Source organism: Amphiura filiformis, chromosome 19 (assembly GCF_039555335.1).
Source record: "Amphiura filiformis chromosome 19, Afil_fr2py, whole genome shotgun sequence".
Lineage (NCBI taxonomy): Eukaryota > Metazoa > Echinodermata > Ophiuroidea > Amphilepidida > Amphiuridae > Amphiura > Amphiura filiformis.
In genome coordinates, this window is record NC_092646.1 from 5,786,132 (window position 1) to 5,810,631 (window position 24,500).

The 24,500-nt window shown below is 37.1% G+C and overlaps 1 protein-coding gene across 1 annotated transcript in view; it reads right to left on the reverse strand.

The window, feature by feature from the left end:
• Positions 1-324: 324 nt before the first annotated feature.
• The window catches only part of LOC140141697 (uncharacterized), a 30,952-nt gene continuing 6,776 nt past the window's right edge, over positions 325-24,500 (reverse strand). The window contains exons 2-5 of the mRNA XM_072163609.1: positions 21,344-22,740; positions 20,105-20,217; positions 18,509-19,928; positions 325-2,400 (exon numbers count right to left, since the gene is read on the reverse strand). Coding sequence (XP_072019710.1) covers positions 635-2,400; positions 18,509-19,928; positions 20,105-20,217; positions 21,344-22,544 — 4,500 coding nt within the window. The 5' untranslated portion in view covers positions 22,545-22,740 and the 3' untranslated portion in view covers positions 325-634. The remainder of the gene's footprint in view (positions 2,401-18,508; positions 19,929-20,104; positions 20,218-21,343; positions 22,741-24,500) is intronic.

Consider the following 24,500-nt stretch of genomic DNA (forward strand, 5'->3'; position numbering starts at 1 on the left):
TCTTTTTATAAAACTAAGCAAAATTGCAACAATATTACTTCAGGGAATATAAACACCAAAGTCATATCTAGCACATATGTCAAAAAGAAGTTGAAAATTCATCAGATAAGAGAGAAAGGGTCGAAATTTCCTCACATTTTCGGTCAAAAAAAAATTTTTTTGGCTTAATAATTGGCCATAAAAAAGTCCTGTACACCACCAATTTCATGATTTTTGTCCTCAAAAATTATCTTTGTAATCCTCATAGTGTTTTCAAGTCAATTCCCTGGGAGACGGAAAAACGGATATATAGAAAAAAAAGATATTTAATTTTATTTTGCCCTCTATCACCAGTCACAAACAATATGGTGGATGTGAGATTTACTGTGCATTATATTAATCATTGAAGTAAATTAATCCATAATTCATCATTGTAAGAGTTCAGTTGCTTCGAAAATGATGTCCATAATGCAATTTGGGGCAGCACTTTTAAGCCTTTATAGTGTCATTGCTTGTTTGTTTTCATAATTTTCTACCTTGTCTCTCATTTTCCGTGCGTAAAAACTCACCACCGTACTACTAGCCGCAGACGCAAATCCGAGCATGAATATTTTTACAAATTGGTTTTGGTGCGTGATTCACACAAAATATTGCGTTAACGCGACCCCTGGGCATGAGTTTTGACGTGTGCTATCAGATTGCTACACTGTGCAAAATATTTCTGGCAATAATCACACTGGTAGAGTTTCTCTTTGGTATGAGTTCTGATGTGTGCCGTCCAAGTATTATTATGTGCAAAACATTTCTGGCAATACTCACACTGATAGGGTTTCTCTTTGGTATGAGTTCTGATGTGCGATGTCAGATTACTATTCTGAGTAAAACATTTCTGGCAATACTCACACTGATAGGGTTTCTCTTTGGTATGAGTTCTGATGTGTCTTGTCAGTTCATTATTCCGTGCAAAATATTTCTGGCAATAGTTACACTGGAATGGTTTCTCTTTGGTATGAGTTATTATGTGTTTTGTCAGTTTACTATTCTGTGCAAAATATTTCTTGCAATATTTACACTGGTATGGTTTCTCTTTGGTATGAGTTCCGATGTGTGCTGTCAGATTACTATTATGTGTAAAACATTTCTGGCAATGCTCACACTGATATGGTTTCTCTTTGGTATGAGTTCTGATGTGTCTTGTCAGTTTACTATTCTGTGCAAAACATTTCTGGCAATACTCGCACTGATAGGGTTTCTCTTTGGTATGAGTTCTGATATGTGCTGTCAGCATACTATTCAGTGTGAAATATTTCTGGCAATATTTACACTGGTAGGGTTTCTCTTTGGTATGTGTTCCGATGTGTGATGTCAGAGTACTATTCTGAGTAAAACATTTCTGGCAATACTCACACTGATAGGGTTTCTCTTTGGTATGAGTTCTGATGTGTCTTGTCAGTTCATTATTCCGTGCAAAATATTTCTGGCAATATTTACACTGGAATGGTTTCTCTTTGGTATGAGTTATGATGTGTTTTGTCAGTTTACTATTCTGTGCAAAATATTTCTTGCAATATTTACACTGGTAGGGTTTCTCTTTGGTATGAGTTCCGATGTGTGCTGTCAGATTACTATTATGTGTAAAACATTTCTGGCAATGCTCACACTGGAAGGGTTTCTCTTTGGTGTGAATTCTGATGTGTGCGGTCAGATTACTTTTCTGTGAAAAACATTTCTGGCAATACTCACACTGATAGGGTTTCTCTTTGGTATGAGTTCTGATGTGTGCTGTCAGATTATTAGTCTGTGTAAAACATTTCTGGCAATACTCACACTCATATGGTTTCTCTTTGGTATGAGTTCTGATGTGTGTGGTCAGACTAGTATTCAGTATAAAACATTTCTGGCAATACTCACACTGGTAGGGTTTCTCTTTGGTATGAGTTCTGATGTGGTGTGTGAGGCTACTCCTTCCAGGGAAACACTTCTGACAATATTCACATTGATATTTCTCAGTGTGAATTCTGGTGTGGTTCACTAGGCTAATTTTTAGAGCAAAAGATTTCTGACAGTACTGGCACTGATAGGTATTCTCTTTAATGTTCAAGAAGTGGTTACATTGGTACCCTAACTGCCTGTGATTATTCAAATGTCTTTCCAGATCTCCATTTTTTGACAAACAAGCCCGCACATATTTAATCAGATGTCTGTTAACGTGGGTTTTGAATTTGTCCAAAGAATAATGTTTGAGATTGCAAAATGCACAAGAAAATGGTTTGAAAAGTTTTGACGCCATCTTAAGAAGAATCCTTAGCGAAGACGTCTTTAAGAGAAGCAGCAAGCAATACAAGACCACAATCCTCACTGGCTTCTGTTTTAGCCCTGGTTCTTCTCTTACTAGTTTCCAACTGCAGCGGATCGAAATATCTGAAAAGTTACCACATTGATTAATGGTGGCTTCTTTAAACTTGGCATAATTATACATTGGAATGTCATCTACACCCCTGTCTACACTTTGTTGCAAATTATTATGTTGATCTTTTACATATTTTAGTAGATGACCTCAGAACCAAAAAATTGAAATGAAAATACTTGTGTATCCCTCTTACGAGATTAGCTAGATATGCAAGTGTTATGATTATGCTAGCAGATTATAACTGAAACAACATCAAATGTGTAACCAACCATAAAGATAACCAGTAAAACGTTTAAAAAAAACTTATCCCAACATCAAATTTACACTGCTATGGTTTTTATGGTTTTCATGAGTATGGTTATAATGGTTTTAATGAGAATGAGTATCTGATTGAGGACCATCTGTATGAAATGACTTTTAAATATACTTCCAGTTTTTACTTAGCTTAATACCACAAACAGGAAAAGATGTTATTTTTTTTCATCAGCTCATAGGTTATGATTAGGGGTAGGTTAAACAGCCTTATAAAAAGGGTGATGTTTCATATTTCTTAGGACGTGTTCTCACTACAGACATGGGGTCTCGTACCTAGGTCCGAGTCCACATACATTGTACAAGTGGCCTCGGTCCACATTGATTTTGCGTTCTCACTAACACCAAAATGCTGATGTAGGATCGACTCCACTTACCGGATGTTATAATATCAAGCACTTGAGGCATGGCCATGACGTCACAAATTCTGTTGCAATGCACGTTTTGAGCCGAACTCACAGCACAAATCAAACTTTACGATAGTAGACTATCAATTTTAGCTAATTTTGAAAGATCATGTTTTATTTACAGGCCCGTGATATATTTCTTCAATCTATGGATATGGTATTTTGTTATATGTATTTTGGAAAGATCTGAAATAAACAGCTCTAAAAATTTTATATTGGGCCTATACATGTAAAATGAGAGAAATACATCGGTTTGTTTAATATTTCTGATTTTGGTCAAGCACGCCGATTCACACGCAACACAACCTCTATTTTGCCTGTATTTTACCATCAAAATGGTAAATTAACTCAGTCTAGCAAAATGTGCACCTCAAAAACGATTCATATTAAACCTGAATATCCTTTTGTACCATCCAGTAAAGCCCAATGTCGTTTTGTTTAATTCTGAAACTGGATAAAATATGTATCTTGCCGCTATGCCGTTGTTTTCACACTGCACGAGAAGCATGCTGCTCATCAAACTATGGCAATCATCTCGAACGAACACCGTGTATTTTCCCCTCGACTTTCCGCATAAAAAATAAATGTTGTAAATTACATGAAATAAAGCCTGTATAAATTTGTTCTATAATACCAGCTATGAATTTTTAAGTTGAAAATGCATATGTTTAAATTTTATCATGGAAAATTATAATGTAGACATGGATAGGCCTATAGTACAACCATGGTAGGTATTATAGAAGGAGAATTCACGAACCCAGTTCCCTTTGTACTATGATCGTTATGAGTCGATACTGAGCAATCAGGTATGAATGGTGCACTATCGATTTGCTAAGCTTCTTATCTATTGAGCTTGACCGGTTATGAACCACCGTTATCGCGACTTCTAAGCAGAATGACATCATTTTTACCCACAAAGCACCGTCACCATAAACAAAGGAAAACAATTTACTTCTGGTAATTTTATAACGCCAATATTTCTTATGGGCAAGCTTGGCGGATCATAGAAACAACATTGCCAGTCTTGGAAAACATTTCAAAATCATTTCCACTGGTTTAAAAGTCCCGCAGACACCCGCCAGTATTACTAATCATGATCAGAAAAAATACATAAGATTCACCGTAACTTGGGAAGGAAATGAGGGAATTCGATCAGGTTTTCGGTAGTAAATCAACTTGAACTCGGAAACACAATGACGCAATCGAAGATCATGTGACCGATGCAAAAGGGCACAAATATCATCCATTTCCAGTAGGGGTCACCTGGGGGGGTCTGTTTAAATTAAGTTTTAAGATAGATGATCGATATTGTCGCATAACGATCATATCAAAGGCTGTGTTTGAGGGACTACACTGATTAAATCCATTCAAGTGATGACTCGCGTTGAATAGCGTAATCGGCTTAACCCAATTGAGTGGATTAGGATTTTTCTGTGGAACCTCCTTCTATAATACCTACCATGGTACAACGACGGCCCTCAAGGTTGTGCATTTCCGGTATAAGTGGATCGAGTCCACTTGTAAACGCGTTCTCACTATGCTGTTTGATACCACGTCCTAGGTACGAGAATACCTCAATGAGGTGGTCTCGATGCTACATCCTGGATGTAGGATCGAGACCGCTTATTTCGTGTTCTCACTATGCTTGGAAGTGGACTCGATGTAGGATCGAGTCCACGTCCTGGTATCAAACAGGCATAGTGAGAACGCGCCCTTAGGGAACAGGCTTATTTGATGCAGTATGATCTCCTGAGCATTTTGACACCATTTTCATCCAAATCGGCCAAAAAATGAGTTGGTGCCGGGAAAAACTGTGGGGGATCTGAAAATCAATATTTTTGACAATAATCATTATTATATGGTTAAATCTGTTAAAGTTGGTGCTGATTTACAATGTATATGTAATTGATCCATATATGAAAGTTGCATAAAAATTGGAGTTGTCGTTTTCTTAAAATTTCTGTTTTACGTCCAAATATGGATGTGAGGGCGCTTTGCATAAAATATGCAAATGATCTTTCAAACGGAAATTTCAATGATGTATGTATGAAGATAATCATAGTTAGTACCTGCTCAAGAAATTTGAGCGGTTTACATAGTACAGTTTGATTTTGGCAGCATAACTGTACAGGGGTCAATGCACTTTAAAACGTGTACGATTGAATGGAAGGCTTCCTGAGAATACTGAAAAATGGGGCCACGGTCAAGCGAAAAGCAATATAATGCCCAAATTTCTTGAGGATATGCCACATGTGATTATCTTCAAACTGGCATCATTAACATTTCTTGTGAAAAGAATGTGTGCGTGTTTTATGCAAAGCGCTCTCAGCCCTCACATCCATATTTGGACGTAAAACAGCCATTTTAAGAAAACAACAACTCCAATTTTTATGCAACTTTCGTAAATGCAATTCATGACATCAATTATACACAAATCAGCACCAACTTAAACAGAATTAGGCCAAAAAAAAATTGTTGTGTTGCCCTCAACTGCCCGACCCTAAATCCTGAAAAATCAGGGTCAGCATTTTTTTTTAATGATGATTTTTACAGATTTGTTCAAAAAATCAATCTTTTTCACTTCAAATTAATATTTTATTGAAAGACTAGTCTTTAATTGATGTCTAACAGGTATACAGAAGTCAAAATTGACAAATGTTTCCTAATTGAAGAAGTATTATTTAATATTTGAGGGGATTTTTACAAAACTGAAGGTTTGAAAAAAAAAAAAAAAAAAATCTGATCGTCCGAGCCAACTTTCCAATTTTCCCACATGAGGGCAACACAACAATATTTTTTTTTTTGGCCTTAGAAATAATGATTATTGTCAAAAATATTAATTTTCAGAACCAAACCCCCCCCCCGTCCAAAAACCATAATAGTTTCCCGTCACCCGCCCGCATCACCATTTCAATTTGACCAAAACTTTTATTATTTTCATAAAAAAGTCAATTATCTGAAAATTGAGATGGAACTCTCAAAAGGCTAAAAAAAAAAAATTGTTTGTTTGTCCTCGACCGCCCGCACCTATTTTTACGCTGGCGCCTACAACTTTTTTTTTTTTTTTTCTATTTTTTTTTTTTAAACATTTTCCCCAAAACTGTAAGTTAAAAACATCGATTTTGTTGGATTTTCTACCTTTCTACGACTTTTACGTCTTGATTTAGGCATTTTACGCAGACCATATCATACGTGTGGCCGCATGTCCAAACTCACTATACAAATCTATATTTCGTTGTGAACTTTGTACTCGGCGATCGTACTATTAAAAGAACTGAATTTATATCGTATAGCTAGCGTTGTTTGTGGACAAAACGCAGGGTGAAAATGTGTAAATATACCGATTTTTCTCACAAGTTACAAAAATGTACTAAATACATTGTATTAAAATATTTTTCATACATTTGAAATACATATTTGAATGATATATGTAATAGTTTTTTGATTTTTAAATATTTTCACGTGGTGATTTATATTGTCTGCATAACAACGTTCAAGTGATGCAGTCCAAACATGGCGACCTCACGCGGTTTTGCGTATGTGTTTTTTGTGAAAGGAAAGTGATTGTAGATCGCCTTGTAAGTGCCCCTATATCCCTAAATTTACGGGAATTATTTAATAATGTAATGTCAGATGTTCCGGCTACTGCTGATGATCAATTTACCGGCCTGGAGATAGCGGTGGGGGAGAAAAGAAATGGACCGTGGAGTACTGTTTCTCCTACTGAAACAGTGGCTACCATTGCCGATTTGCAGTTCAGATATGTGCATTTCAAAAAAAAAAAAAAAAAAAAAAAAAATCCGCCTACCGCACCAATTTTCAAATGGTTGTGGAGGACAAACAAACAATTTTTTTTTTTTAGCCTAATGTCTGACATCCCCTGCTGATTGAAGAACAAGTGGATTCGATCTACCATCATGGCGATTCCTGCCATAAAGATATCGGGGCGAGGACACTGTGCCCCCCCCCCCCACGTTACTATAATTATGGATACTTTATCATGTTTATTAGGCACAAATCTGAAATTCAAATTGAACAAAAAGTGACCAAAAGGTCGTGCGTCATGAATTGGGGTATAGGAAAAGGTGGTGGTGTTACATTTAAAAAAAAAATTCAGGACGTTTTGGCCCAGATCTCAAGAATGTAGAGGGCTACTGAACTAGAAATGGTCTAATTTTGTTGCTAATTTATCTACCTAAAACTGTGGAAAGTAAAAACTTAACACTGTATTTACTTTTTGAGATATTGCAATTCAAACGATGCAAAGTCAGGGGTGGTGGTGCCTACGGTTGAGGTGCCTACGGTTGAGGCGTGTGTTAAAGTATAGGGAATATTGATTTTCAGTGCCTCTCAAATTTATTTTTTACTGGAACTTCATAAGGCCAAATAAAAAAATAAACATGTTTCACGTCCCCTCCCGCTTCCTTTTTTGAGGTTTCCTCAAATATATTTTTATTTTTGAAATGAAGTTATAACTTTTCAAAAAATATGTCTAGGAAGTTGGGATGCATTCTATAGCCTTGTTAAGATACAAGAAACACTTTAGGAAGGTTTTGTGATCATTAGAGGGGGTGTAACTCTCAGAACAACAAATAAAAAAGGGCCTCCTCCTTTTTCCAGGCATTATTGTATACGCTAAAATAGCTTTAAGTAAGGGTATTTACACCAATTTTGCGATAAAAATAGAAAATAAAAAGCCCCCTCTTCCTCCTTTTTTCGAAAACCCGGACGTGAAACATGTTTTATTTTTTACTTGGCCTAACCCAGCAAGGTATTAGGATGGATTATGTACCATTGTTTTGGTATTTATGTCTAGTAGGTAACTTGACCAATTTTAATTTGGTTTAATTTGTTGTTAATGTGCTGCATTCTGTGTCATGGGTTCTAGTAGTCCGAATAATCAGACCCAGAACAAAATATTAATTTCTGACATGATCTTGTACTGGGTCTGAACTGTTTCCATATGAAATCTTGATGGCAAATTGGACAATAGAACTTAAGCACATGGTCAGACATGGTTCTATGTGACAGCTTTTTAATCCCTATTCAGGTTACGTGAATCACGCTATTGTGGACCGTCCTTCTGATACTTCAGTGTTTGGACACGCGGAACGGTTTTTTGTCTACCTCTCTGTTTGTAAACAAACCAGGAGGTCGAAATCGTCCTCCTCGCCGAATACGAAAGTCAGCGTAATAGTACGGCACTAGGGTTCTAGGCTTTTCCTATACGTTACTGGCCAATTCCATGCCAAAAGTGCCTTTTGTAACGTCCGTAACAAAATTTTGGAACATTATTGCTCAAAACAGGAGCATTTATTTATATGTAATATAAACATATTCCAAAGTTTGAGTTTCCCCTGATTCATAATTAAGAAGATATTTGAAATTTCGTTCGTGTTTTCGTACCTTTCACACGGCGTTGTAATCATCCACGGAGGCTGCCATTTTTGTATTGTTGAGTTGGAAATTCCTCCTTTTGTGTAGGAGCACCTCTTCCTTTTTTGGGCGCCCGCTACAGCGGCGCCCTTTATTGGCTTGTAGTTGCAAAAATGCAAATTACTGTTTACTAATGTGCATGGGTACAAGTAGGCCTAAAGTAGTCAGCGGGAATTAACGCTCAATTTAAACATTTGTGAATGATAACATTTGCATGCTCTATTACTAAAACACCGATCTAAAATACCTGAATATATTTATAGAATGCTCAGAAAATGTGTGTGTGTGTGGGGGGGGGGGGGAGTGGGCGGGGGGTGCTAGGGCATTTGTTTTGCTAAATTTCCACTTTTTTTTCTCATTTCGTGCTGTATATAATACACATACGCGTGAGATTCAAACATTCTAATAAAGTAATAATAGGCTTATTATTCACCAAAGGCAAACATGGAGATGATCCGTGACTCTATTGTAATATAATAAAGATCATAGGTTTATTCGATGATCATTTTGCAATGCTAATATGTGACCCGTTACCATGGTTACAGCAAAAGGTACCTTAAGGGGAGACGAGGTGTTGTTGGTCGAAGCAACAAAAAAAAATCGATTTTCATTCTCTAGATCAATAAATTATTGACAAATAACACCTTGATGTTTTGCAAAAGTTCATTCTACAAATTATATAATTTGAAAACTTGCTTAATTTATTGTTGTTAATGAGTTATGTACATTTTACAAAAGTGTTGTTGTTTCAGCCCTCTTTACAACATAACTCAAGAACCACAGGACCTATAAAATTATTTCTGTGATATTTGAATTCTTCTACACGCTCGCAAGGAAATGAGCAATGCAAATTTTGCCAAAGCTCATTACCATTCGCAAGATGTTGTGAACTACCAAATCGCAACACTTTAAAATAGTGTATTACCTTAAGGTTGGTCTGAACCCTGGAATTATGAAAACTTTCGGGCCTCATAACTGCTAAATTATTAGTCTAAAGAATATAAAGGTATACATTTTTAGAATGGAAATGACTTGATGAATTCATCTGTGAGGTCCAATTTGGGCCAAAATGCTCATTTTTGGAGAAAATCCCAAAAAAAATTGTTTGTATTAATTTTTAAAAACTAGATAAAAATATCTAGGGACCGTTTTTTCATTTTTTTGAATTTTGACCAACTTCACCAAAAATATTTGAAATTTGGGCAAAAATCAGGCTTTTTTATGATTTTTTTGAAAATGTTGCATTTTTTGACCATTTTTGGTGCAAATTTCTCATAGTTGGCCAAATTTAAAAAAATAAAGTCGGGTCCTACTGCGTTTGGCTTGTTGCTGGTAATATATACTAGTATTTAAGTAGCAGCCACGTAATTTATACCCCGGTTTGGAAAACAATCCATAAGAATTAAATATGCAAACCTATATTCTGAATAAAATAATTCTATTCCAACAATCCCCCTCCCACATGATATACCATTTCCTAATAATAGTAATAAATAAGCGGTGGACTATTTTAGCCGAATTTCACTGTTACATAAATCGTGGAGTGATTTGGTGGTGCGCCCTCATAATGTCTTGTATAAAGCATTTAATGTTAATATTCATATCACTTTCTGTCTTTCAGTATTGGTTATTTTTTTAAATCACTCCATAACACTTCTTCTTTTCCAATGCAGTCAATCATAAGAAATAAATACCCCGGTTTGGAAAACAATCCATAAGAATTAAATATGCAAACCTATATTCTGAATAAAATACTACTACCATAACAATCCGTCCCCCCAACATGATATACCATTTCCTAATAATAGTAACCAATAGTGCCAAAAATCGCTTCCCCCCCCCCACCCCCTTTGCCAACAATTGCTCCACCCCACCCATTTCGGCTCGTCAAATCCTCCCCACAGGGCTCATAATTATTGCACAGCCCCTTGGTGGGTTCCTCAAAGTTGTTTAGTGGGTCAAGGTCACCAAACGTCATTCAGGGGTCATCTGAGGTCAAATTAGTACAAACTGTTTTTCTAGGAGACTAGGGGTCACATGGTCCTCAAACTTAGTGGGTGCATGTTGACCTTAGAACAAGTTTGCTGGCTAATGGGTAAAGGTCCAGGGGTCATCCGAGGTCATATTAGTAAAAACTGTCATATGGGCATGAAACTTAAGGTGACATATTAAACAAATTTGTATTGATTAGTGGGTCAAGGTCATCCAGGGGTCATCTGAGGTCAGTTAGTAAAAACTATATTACTCGGAGACTAGGGGCCACACGTTCCTCAAACTTGGTGGGTGAGTACATCTTGACCAGAGACAGTTTGTATTGATTAGTGAGTCAAGATCGCCCAAGGGCATCTGAGGTCAAATTAGTTAAAACTGTTTTTCACGGAGGCAAGAGGACAGGTTGTACGTTGGTGGGTGGGTGCATCTTGATCCGAGGTCAAATTAGTAAAAACTGTGATATGGGCATGTGGGTATAGTCAACATTCGGAGCCAAATTTTTGGAAGGTCATTTGGGGTCACCAGGAGTCATCTGAGGTCAAATTAGTAAAAACTCATATGGGCATGGAACATTCACGAGTGCATTCTCGATTTAGAGCCAACTTTTTGGGAGGTAATTTCGGGGTCATCTAGCTAAGGTCAAATTAGTAAAAACTGTCGTATGGACAATGACACTTGGTGGGTACAGTCACCATTTGGAGCCAAATTTTGGGAAGGTCATTTTGGGATCACCAGGGGTCAGGGGCTGTGCAATAATTATGAGCCTGGGGGGAGGGGTAAAATGGGGGGCAAGAAATTTTTGGCGAACCAAAAGGGGGGCCGAGAGGGGGGGCAAGCGATTTTTGGCGAGCCGTTTGGAAATTTTACCCCCTCATTTCGGGGGCTCATAATTATTGCACAGCCCCTCATCTGAAGTCAAATAGTAAAAACTGTTGTATGGGCATGAAACATGGTGGGTAGTCACCACAAGTCAGGTAATCGCGATAGCGGAGAACCGCCAAATACGGGTAACCGCCTAGTAAGATAGTACATTTTAGTCATTCATATTAAGCAGGCACTATTGAGACAACAATAACTGTGCTAAATCAGAGGGGTTAGTTTTGGGCTGAGGTAATTTTTCCGTGGGAGCATAGAGGTTATCCGTGTAAGCTGCATATCCTATCAACGACTGCTATACCTTGTTTACAACTTTCAAAAGAACTGACTGCATGTGCAACCATGACTGTTTCACAATGGCCCGCCAAGAGTCATGCAGGTAACTCCGAGGTCATGAATTGATTTGTTTTGAATAAGGAATACTACAGGAATCGGCGCCTTTTGTTAGAAGTCACACATGAGTGAAGTGGATAACCTCTATTAGCTCCCAAGCAAAAATCCTGACGATTTCATACAATGACCATAACAGTCTGCCGCCTGGACAACCAATTCTTTAGAAATGCTTAGTCGCGCTAAAAGTCGATCGATACATGTAAAAATCAGCACAATTCAGAGATACACCTTTTTGCTATGAAATTAATTTTCTCGGTCAAATATAAACCATTTTTTTTTTCTTCAGTAATGTCAGTTAAAAACTTGGTGCTTGGATATACATTTTTTTAAATCCTGGTGTTAAAATTAAGAATCAAATTGTGTCTTTTAGTGTGATATTTTTGATTTTTATAGGCCTTGAATTCGCCTGCGAGCTTTTTACGGAATTCATGTTTTAGCGTCTCAAACTAACATAGTTTGCTAAAGAAGATATTTCCCACCTCTGTAAAGCACATCGTGTGGGTCTATATGTTATAGTTTTGTCAGATGATTTCCGTTTTTGTTTTACCCTTTTTCCATTCATGCTCAGAAAATGTCAAACTAAGTAAAAGTAGGCAATGGTGAGTACTTTTATCTCGAGAGCAACCAGCAGAAATAGTCGATATTTCCTTTGTTGTTATCCAGGTCAATTTTTCATTGAAAGCAAATTGCCCGACCAGCGATTAAATCCCCAATTGGGTGTTCTGGTTAAACATGATCAGTAGGAGCGCTATAGGTCTGGGAATTTCTTTGCTATATTGAAGTTCTGGCAACACTATAGCCATGCCGGTATTCCTATTAAACCCAGGGATATCGATCCACAATGCTAGTACTAGCCTTTAGATTTCACGTGTTGATTTAGAAATTTTTTCAGCCGACAGTGAAAGATGGTGAAATCAAACGGAAATTCTGACAAAACTATGATATATAGCTCACGGTGATGTGCTTTAGAAAGTTGGGGAAAATCCTTCATTAGCGAACTATATTACTTTGAAAAGCTAAAAGGTTGATCCAAGAAAAAGCTCATGGCCGAGCTGAAGCCTATAAAAATCGAATATCTTACACTAAATGACTGAATTTCAGGCCTAAGTTTAACACCAGGATTAAAAAAAAAAATCAGTATCAAGCATTATAGTTTTTCCAGCCATTTACTGAAAAAATTAAAATTATTGCTTTTCATTTGGCTGAGAAAAAATTTTTACACTGAAAAGGTGTAACTCAAAATTTTGCTCATTTCAACACCAATTTCGATCGTTTGTATTGCCTCATTAAATGACTGAGTGAGCCTTGCAGAACAAAAGAATCGGTTGTGCAGGTAGCTGACTGATAAAACTGATGCATTGATGGTGCAAAGTTAGTTTGTTTGTTGTACTATTGAATGTATCTTCCGTTCACTATTTCAATGTGAATTTACTAACAAATTTAAGGGCTGGGGTATGAACGTTTGGGCAGTATTTATTGTGGGACATTAGAGCACATCAGACATATCGAATTGCATTCTGAATACGAAGCATGTCCTTCTGATATCAAATAATTTTCATTTTTGAAATTGCAATTTAATACACATTTTATGGCAAATCATTAAAATTGATATTTTGATATTTAACAGTACTAAAGTAAACTTTATAAATCTGATGATTTATACTTAAAGTATATGTAGCTGGGATGAAAAGCCGACGATCAATTGAAAATTTTGACCTTTCGTATTGAATATATGGATTTTGTTTCCAAAAACACACACATAAAAAGGTCTTTTGGGAAAAAATCCATATCTTCAATATGAAAGGTCAAAATTTTCAATTGACCGTCGGCTTTTCCTCCCAGCTACATACACTTTAAGAATATATCATTAGATTTATATAATTTACTTGAGGACTGTTATATATGAAAATATCAAATTTTATAATTTGTCATAAAATTTGTATATTGTGATTTTCAAAAAATGAAAATTATTTGATATTAGAAAGACATGCTTCGTATTCAGAATGCAATTCGATAGGTCTGAGGTGCTCTCATGTTCCACAAAAAATACTGTCGAAACTCAATAAACGCTCATTCTAGATCCCTTAACGCAGGTTATTTATGTGCGAGATTCCGGGGGGGGGGGCACTCCCATATATTGACATACACCATGTGCGCATTAAAAGACCCCATTATTTTTGGCATTTTTGTGGCATTTTGATGCTATTGTAGAAAAAAGGGGGGTCATCATGTATGACTTTTAAAAAGGGGTCATCGGGCTGTAACCCGGCTGTAAACATGGTGAAAATATATAACGGACAATATTATTGATACTCTTCCTTGATCATTCATGTACAAGTAGTCCCCCACAAGTACAATAGAAGGGGTCAGTTTAAGAGCAAGGTTACTATAGTCAGGCCTAACTGAGGGTCTGTCTTTGAAAAAAAAAATATCTGTTTTTAGTGAACTGAGGATCTGGTACAGCTAAAAAATCTGGAATTTCTGTATAGTCTCCTGTATAGTCTACAGGGGGCACCAATTAGAGCAGAGTGCTACTATTAAGGTCATGGTACTTAGGGGCTTTGTAATAATTATGTCTGCCCCAGGGGTGGTGGTATCAAAATGTCAGCTAAACATTGCTCCTCCCCTGGAATTATTTAAACCATACAATACCTTTGTACACAACAAGTGTAGAAAAAATCTGGAAGTGTAATAAAATTCCCTTTAAAAGGGAAAGCCAGCCTCAATGTAGAAGAGGTCTTGTAATTAGTTTTGGTCAATGTGAAAGGCATTTTTAGGATCACGCTTACATCTACATGACAGTCCACCAAACCATCAACGATGAGAACATGCACACTGAAACAGCAGAAAACATTAATTCCTAATCTCATGTCAACTCTTTTAATTCATTACATGTACTCCAAATTGTTCTGGTCTGTTTGTTTTGTTGTTGTTGTTGTTGTTGTTGTCGTTGGGTTTTTTGTCTTTTCAGCTTTTTACCCACGATATCTCAATTTCCAATTTTGTAATACCAGAACTTACTTAACTCAATATCTTCGCTTAGGAATGTCCGATTTCACTGCTTTTATATATACACTGCCGGTTTGAGTTAACTTACATGTACATTTTATTTTAAAATAACTTAATTAATTCGCAATGTATAGTTTAAGCCTACTATATTATAATAGATAGTGGCCAGCACATTTATAAAGGACTGGTTACTCACTACAATCTTCACTCTTAAACTGTGTTTTTCTGAATGTGCTGATCATGTTGATTGCTAGTCGGAAACTCCTGCATGAAGCTATGGACATGGCATCTTACATACTCCATTCTATAACAGTCTGCCTAGTGCCTTGTGTGTTTTCTCTTCAATCATTTTGTTGAATGTAATTTTATGAATCAAATAGTTATGTGTCATTTTATTTATAATAAAGAAGTTATTAAATTAATAAAGTAAGACAATTTATTTATCTATAAGTGCATGTCAAATGGGGTACATTGTTCAATACTATATGCATAAATTATGCCCATATTATAGCTAGGCCCTAAAAACTTTATTTTGCATCGGATTTTTCCGTTGAAAAGACAAAACTGATGTTTATGATAGCAACCATTTCATCAATAACATTTTGAGTCATTTTTATCCATAAAACGACACAGGATATGATAGATAACTACTTTCACATCAATATGGTCCATATGATCACAGATTGTTGAGAATCTGTGATATGATCCGGGATATGATGAAGATTTTGATTCTATAGATCTGTTATCAACATGATATCACGCTGTTCAGTGGTCAAGGAGTAAGGAACCCCGGTCAAGGACACTGATATGACATCATAGGTGATGTCAGATTTTCTTCTGCTGACCATATGATGCTATATATATTAACTATTATTGTTACATTTAGGCCTTTAAACTTTTAAAGTCATAATTAATTAGTTCAAACATAACTTTGGTAATACTCACTGCGTTTTCGCTCGTTGAAACGGCAAAACATACTTACTTTTCTTAACAAATCGAATTAAAATATTTAAAAAAAAAAATTTAACCACAAAAAAGTAAAAAAAAAAATCATTCCAATACCACTAAAATATAATCTCTTGAGTAAACTGACCCCAAACCTGAACAGGTACCAGCCCGAATGGGCTGGCGAAAAAAAAATATCTGTAAACAGATTAGAATCTGGTCTACGTCTTTCACACACCTGTATATAGTCTCCTGTATAGTCTACAGGGGGCACCAATTAGAGCAGAGTGCTACTATTAAGGTCATGGTACTTAGGGGCTTTGTAATAATTATGTCTGCCCCAGGGGTGGTGGTATCAAAATGTCAGCTAAACATTGCTCCTCCCCCCTGGAATTATTTAAACCATACAATACCTTTGTACACAACAAGTGTAGAAAAAAATCTGGAAGTGTAAAAAGAAAAATATCTGTAAACAGATTAGAATCTGGTCTACGTCTTTCACACACCTGTATATAGTCTCCTGTATAGTCTACAGGGGGCACCAATTAGAGCAGTGTGCTACTATTAAGGTCATGGTACTTAGGGGCTTTGTAATAATTATGTCTGCCCCTGGGGTGGTGGTATCAAAATGTCATCCAAACATTGCTCCTCCTCCCTGGAATTATTTAAACCATACATACCTTTGTACACAACAAGTGTAGAAAAAAATCTGGAAGTTTAAAAAGAAAAATATCTGGAAACAGATTAGAATCTGGTCTACGTCTTTCACACACCTGTATATAGTCTCCTGTAGTCTACAGGGGGCACCAATTAGAGCAGGGTGCTACTATGAAGGTCATGGTATTTAGGGGCTTTGTAATAATTATGTCTGCCCCTGGGGTGGTGGTATCAAAATGTCAGCCAAACATTGCTCCTCCTCCCCACCTTGGCTGTGCCGGCCCACCCCCCCTTCAATTCAGCACCAAGGGTGCACACAAATATTGCACCATGTACCCCTTCTCTTCAGATTTGAGATACATTGTAAGTTGGGCAGTTCTTTTCAAATTACCACAAGCAAAACATTTCTCTTTATGTTGTCTTTTAATGGTAGTAATTATCAATTAAAATCAGACACTATTCAATTTACTCTTCCCAGGGATTGTAATGAATTAGCATGTTTATGAAAATATTATTACATTAAAAATACCTTACAATTAAAGGGGCATTTCGTGATCAACAGCCTCAACCCCCCACTTTTCTCAAAAAAAGTTGAGATTTTTATCATCACTGGAATACTCTGGCTACATAATGTTTATGTACAAAATATTTCTTGCAGATTGATTCGCTTAGCAAAGATATCGCTGAAATTTGAATTTCGTTCTGGTGCACCAGAACGAATTACAAGGTATTGCCTATGGAGCAGTGTAATACACATAATCATGCATAACTCGCAAACACAAAATCGGAATCAACTGAAATTTTGGGAATATGCTTTTTTCGTGGATATGTACTGAAAAATGTAATAAAAAGAGGATGCTAGGATCACGAAATACTCCTTTAAGATACCTTTGTACTGGGCAGCATCTGTGTCATCTGTGACCTCTGAACTCCGGGCCAGATGTAATTTGGGAGTGATACTATGAATTAACTTAGGTGCTACATGTATTATGCTCTGGTGTAGCAATCACAATACCGGAACGTATAATGGATAATTTCCAAGTTTTTATTCAAAATAATTATAAAGGAAGATTAAGGGTGGTCCTAACCCTGGAATTATGGCATGTTTTGGGCCTCAAAACTGCTAAATTATTGGTCAGAAGTATATACATGTAACAGAATACATATTTAGAATGGTGCAGACTTGATGAATTCATCTGTGATGTCAAATTTGGGCAAAAAGGAACGTAAAAACCAGGTTTTTGGCCCAAGTTTTTTAATTAATTTTAAAAAACTAGATAAAAATATCCAGGGCCCCATTTTTTATTATTTATTTTTTGACCAACTTTGAGCAATTTGCACCAAAAATGGTTGAAAATTTTCAATTTGCAAAAATATTCTAAAAAAGCGTGACTTTGGCCCACATTTTTAATATTTTTGGTGACGTTGATCAAAATTTTTAAAAAATAAATAAACAACGGGTCCTAGATATTTATATCTAATCTTTAAAATTGATACAATTTTTTTTTCTCAAGAAATTTTTCGGCAAAAAGAAATTGTTTTTGGGGATTTTCTCCAAAAACAAGCACTTTTGGTCCAAATTTGACTTCACAGATGATTCAAGTCTTTGTCATTTTATATGTATACTTTTATATACTTTTAGACCAACAAATTTAGCAGTTATGAGGCCCAGAGGTTTCCATAATTGCAGGATTAAGACCAGCCTTACGTAAACAAAATGTTTACAGGTAAACAATCAAATGTTGGAACTAGAACAATTCTCCTGCAGCAAGTTTTAACATGTTACAGAGGTTTAATGTTTTGAGTCAAGTCTGTTGAAAAAGTAAACTGAAATACAATTTTTTTCCAAAACTCAAAATATATTTAGGTTGGCAGGGATGAGAAGGGGGTTGGGTGGGTGACCGCAAAAACATCAATTTTGTCCAAACTAAGGATTCTCTTTGGTATGAGATATCTTGTGTCTTGCCAGATTGTTCTGTGTAAAACATTTCTGGCAATGCTTTCACTGGTACGGTTTCTCTTTGGTGTGCGTTCTCATGCTTTGTCAGATTACCATTCCGTGTAAAACATATCTTGCAATACTTGCACTGTTAAGGTTTCTCTTTGGTATGAGTTCTGATGTGTCTTGTTAGACTACTTTTCTGTGTAAAACATTTCTGGCAATGCTTACACTGGTAGGGTTTCTCTTTGGTGTGAGTTCTTATATGTTTTGTCAGATTATCATTCCGTGTAAAACATTTCTGGCAATACTCGCACTGGTATGGGTTCTTTTTGGTGTGAGTTCTGATGTGCAATGTCAGATTACTATTCACTGAAAAACATTTTTGGCAATAGTCGCACTGATATGGTTTTTCTTTGGTATGAGTTCTGATGTGTCTTATCAGAACACTACTCTCTGCAAAACATTTCTGGCAATACTTGCACCGATAGGGTTTCTCTTTGGTATGAGTTCTGATGTGTCTTGTCAGATCACTATTATGTGCAAAACACATCTGGCAATACTCACACTGATAGGGTTTCTCTTTGGTATGAGTTCTGATGTGCATTCTCAGATTACCTTTATGTGCAAAACATTTTTGGCAATAGTCGCACTGATATGGCTTTTCTTTGGTATGAGTTCTGATGTGTCTTATCAGAGCACTACTCTCTGCAAAACATTTCTGGCAATACTTGCACCGATAGGGTTTCTCTTTGGTATGAGTTCTGATGTGTGCTGTCAGATGACTATTCTGTATAAAACACATCTGGCAATACTCACACTGATAGGATTTCTCTTTGGTATGAGTTCTGATGTGCATTCTCAGATTACCTTTATGTGTAAAACATTTCTGGCAATACTCACACTGATACGGTTTCTCTTTGGTATGAGTTCTGATGTGTCTTGTCAATACACTATTCTGTGTAAAACATTTCTGGCAATACTTGCACTGATAGGGTTTCTCTTTGGTATGAGTTCTGATGTGTGTTGTCAGATTACTATTCTGTGTAAAACATTTCTGGCAATACTCACACTGATAGGGCTTCTCTTTGGTATGAGTTCTGATGTGGTGTGTGAGGCTACTGCTTCCAGCGAAACACTTCTGACAATATTCACATTGATATGACTTCTCAGTGTGAATCCTGATGTGGTTTTCTCGGCTGGTTTTTTGGGCAAAATATTTCTGACAGTACTTGCAGTGATAGGGTTTCTCTTTGGTATGAGTTCTGATGTGTGTTGTCAGATTACTATTCTGTGTAAAACATTTCTGGCAATACTCGCACTGATAGGGCTTCTCTTTGGTATGAGTTCTGGTGTGGCGTGTGAGGCTACTACTTCCAGCGAAACACTGCTGACGATATTCACATTGATATTTCTTAGTGTCATTTCTGGCATGGTTCACTAGGCTAATGTTTAGAGCAAAACATTTCTGACAGTACTGACACTGATAGGTTTTCTTTTTAATGTTCAAGAAGTGGTTACATTGGTACCCTAGCTGCCTGTAGTTATTCAAATGTCTTTCCAGATCTCCATTTTTGACAAACGAGCCCGTACATATTTAATCAGATGTCTGTTAACATGGGTTTTGAATTTGTCCAAAGAATAATGCTTGAGTTTGCAAAATGCACAAGAAAATGGTTTGAAAAGTGTAATTGCCATCCTGAGAGGAAACCATCAATATTCAAAGATGTTGATCAAGTTACTGTGTACCTGAAACCCATGGAAGTCAATTCCGTTAATTCTAGTAAAGATGTCCTTGAGTGAAGCAGCACGCAATATATGACCACAATCCTCACTGGCTTCCGTGCAGTGGATCAAAAAACCTGAAAAGTTACATTCATCAATGTTAATTGTATTCTAAAGTAATTACATTCAAACCACATAATGATATCTTTTCGATGGAGTGGATAGAAATACATGTGTTTAATGTTTAGAAATAAATTCAATTTGCAGTGGCAAATGAGGTTAAAGTGAAAGCCCCACCTTTGGTTCAAGTTCCTTGGGGAGTAAGTGAAGGTTAAAATTTATCCATGTAAATTCTGTTCTGTCTGTCATCAAAGTATTGTCAGTTCTTCTGTGGAGAACTGGCCAGACAGGACTTCCTGTTTACGAAACTAAGCGTTCATGTTGCATTTCCATTTCCATAGGTCTTTCAGTTCTTGAGTTCGGGGCTGTCGTTTTTTTCTTCTGAATGGGGTCATGAATATACGGGGGAGTGTCAAAGAATTTTCAGACCAAAATTTTATACACCAAAATTAGGGTGGTTATAGAACTTACAGTTAAAATGTGCATTCAGTCCACATTTACAATCCAAATTTTAATACACTCCGTGCAATTTTGGCATCCTCAGCAAAAAGAATACTTACTTGTCTTGAGTCTGTGCAGGCGGAAGGGGTCATAAAAATTTAGCTCGCTATATGGGGGTCATAAACAATTGACACCGGTCAACAACATATACATGACCCCCTTCAAAAGAAAATGACATCCCTCTTATATACTGAAAATGAAACTTATGTGCATTTTCCACCCTCGCGAGAAAAAATCATGTGACATGGGGAGGAATGATACCCCTTTAAACACATTCCTCTTGCATGTGTTATAATAGTGCAAACACTGTTAGTTCATGCTCCCCTCCAACACACCTGATGGGGTGCTAATTAGGTCTTGGATGGTAAAGCCTTTTTGTTAATGGTCATAATAATATGATGCAAGCCAAAATTACTTGCCCCCCCCCCCCGACATGCCAAAATTGCTTCCCCCCTCATAATTATGGCAAAGTTTTTTTATGTCACAGACGCTCAAGGTTTTAAGTCAGATCTATTTCATTCGGTTGGAGACTGAACACTAGATAAATATTTTTGTTCCAGCACTCCAAATATATTTAGGGTTGGCATGGATGAGCAGGGGGTCAGTTGGGTGACCCAAAACACATATTATTTTGTCCAGCCTAAGGTTTGTCTTTGGTATGAGTTCTGAGGTGTCTTGTCAGGTTACTATTCTGTGAAAAACATTTCTGGCAATACTCACACTGGTAGGGGTTCTCTTTGGTATGAGTTCTCATGTGTACTGTCAGATGATTATTCTGTGGAAAACATTTCTGGCAATACTTGCACTGATAAGGTTTCTCTTTGGTATGAGTTCTGATGTGTCTTGTCATATCAATATTATGAGCAAAATATTTTTGGCAATACTCACACTGATAGGGTTTCTCTTTCGTATGAGTTCTAATGTGACATCTCAGAGTACTATTCTGTGTAAAACATTTTTGGCAATACTCACACTCATACGGTTTCTCTTTGGTATGAGTTCTGATGTGTCGTGTTAGTGTGCTTTTCTGTGGAAAGCATTTCTGGCAATGCTCACATTGATAGGGTTTCTCTTTGGTATGAGTTCTGATGTGTACTGTCAGAAGACAATTATGTGGAAAACATTTCTGGCAATACTCACACTGATAGTGTTTCATTTTGGTATGAGCCGTCAGATTACTATTCTGTGTAAAACATTTTTGGCAATACTCACACTGGTAGAGTTTTTCTTTAGTGTGAGTCCTGATGTGTTTTGCCAGAATACTATTCCGTGTAAAACATTTCTGGCAATACTCACACTGATAGGGTTTCTCTTTGGTATGAGTTCTGATGTGTCTTGTAAGGGTGCTATTCTGTGTAAAGTGTATCTGGCAATACTCACACTTGTAGGGTTTCTCTTTGGTATGCGTTTTGATGTGTCTTGTCAATACACTATTCTGTGTAAAACATTTCTGGCAATACTCACACTGGTAGGGTTTCTCTTTGGTATGAGTTCTGATGTGTTGTGTGAGGCTACTCCTTCCAGCGAAACACTTCTGACAATATTCACATTGATATTTCTCGGTGTGAATTCTGGTGTGCTTCACTAGGCCAATTTTAAGAGCAAAACATTTCTGACAGTACTGGCACTGATAGGTTTTCTCTTCAATGTTCAAGAAGTAATTGCATTGGTACCCTAGCTGCCTGTGACTATTTAAATGTCTTTTTAGCTCTCCATTTTTTGACAGCCGAGCCCGCACATATTTAATCAGATGTCTGTTAATGTGGGTTTTGAGTTTGTCCAAAGAATAATGTTTGAGATTGCAAAATGCACAAGAAAATGGTTGGAAAAGTTTTGTTGCCATCTTCAGAAGAACCCAACAACATTCAACGATTTAGATTAAGTTACTGTGTGCACCGGAAACATACCATGGAAGTCAATTGTAGACTAGTAAAGATGTCCCTGAGTGAAGCAGCCCGCATGCAATACAAGACCACAATCCTCACTGGCTTTTGTCCTGGTTCTTCTCACTAGTTTCCAACTGCAGTGGATTAAAATACCTGAAAGGTTACAACATTGATTAAATTTAATGTTAATTATATTCAGACCACCTGGTGTTTTATATCTTCCTTATAGTGGATAGAATTCCAAATTCCTAACACTGGACCCTGCTTTTTGGGATCGGAAGTCAAAGAAGATCCGAAAAAGTCAAGGAGAAGAAGAATTTTTGACTTGGCACCCCCGGGATTCGAACCTTTGACCCCTCGCATGCCAAGCACACGATCATGGACCGGTAGCTACACGGGTTATTGCTGCCCGCCAGCAATTCCATGCGATATAACACTTAGGGTGATTGCATCATCGCAGACCCTGGGATTCATGCATGCACAGATTTTTTCATCGTAAGATTTTGTAAGATTTTTGGGTGTTAGGGTTAGGGTAGGCTCTAATCTGGAAAAATACATCTTAGTTAACCCTAACACTGGACCCTGCTTTTTGGGATCGGAAGTCAAAGAAGATCCGAAAAAGTCAAGGAGAAGAAGAATTTTTGACTTGGCACCCCAGGGATTCGAACCTTTGACCCCTCGCATGCCAAGCACACAATCACGGACCTATAGCTACACGGGTTATTGCTGCCCAGCCAGCAATTCCGTGCGCATATAACACTTAGGGTGATTGCGTCATCGAGACCCTGGGATTCATGCATGCAGATTTTTTCATCGTAAGATTTTGTAAGAATTTTGGGTGTTAGGGTTAATGTTTAGAAATACAGTGGAAACTCTTGAATACAAAATTTGTGGGGCCACAAAATTTAATTTGTCTTATGAGGATTTTGCCTTATCCATCACATATTACATAGGGGTTCATTGTCAGGGACCTGAAAATCAAGCTTGTCTTCTCAGGTTTTTTGTATTATCAGAGCTTGTATTATAACAAGTTTCCACTGTATTATAATTTGACCTGGCCATATCCAACGATTTTCATGTTAAAAATTTTGTATCAAGCAAATTAAAGCCTAGATCCCCTCTTACAACCCATCGACAGTTCCAATTCCAATGAAGGGTCACCGAATTTGGAACAAATAATATATATTAATGGGTAACAGGGTAACACAGGATTATCGGCTACACTTGCCTGTCCTGTAAAAACTAGAGCGGTTCTCGACTTGCGCGGTTCTCGACGCAAAGCGTCGGCCGCAATGCCTCCACCTTGACGCGTATCATTTTAACTGGTGCAATTTCACTAGGAACTGGCCATTTCTAGATGACAGTGTAGGTTTTTAGAAAAAGTGTAACAAATGAAAGATCCTTGACCCATTTTGTCTTCATCAAAATGGTTTGATTTGGGTACCAGAAGCAAGGAAGTATTTTGATACTATCCGAGTGGAATGTAAGGCCAAAAATGACCTTCCAAAAAATTTAACTTTATATGTTGACTGTACCCACCAAGTTTCATGCCCATACGACAGTTTTAAGTTATTTGACCTCAGATGATGACCCCTGGATGACCCCAAAATGACCGTCCAAAATTTGACTCTAAATGTTGACTGTATCCACCCAGTTTCATGCCCATACGACAGTTTTAAGTTATTTGACCTCAGATGACCCAGGCTGGGTGACTCCGGATGACCCCAAAATGACCCTCAAAAAATTTGGTTCTAAAATGTTTACAGTACCCCCCAAGGTTGATGCCCATACAACGGTTTTTGCTAATTTGACCTCAGATGACCCCTGGGTGACCCCTGATGACCCAAAAAAGACCGTCCAAAAATTTGACTCTAAATGTTGACTGTACCCACCAAGTTTCATGCCCATATGAC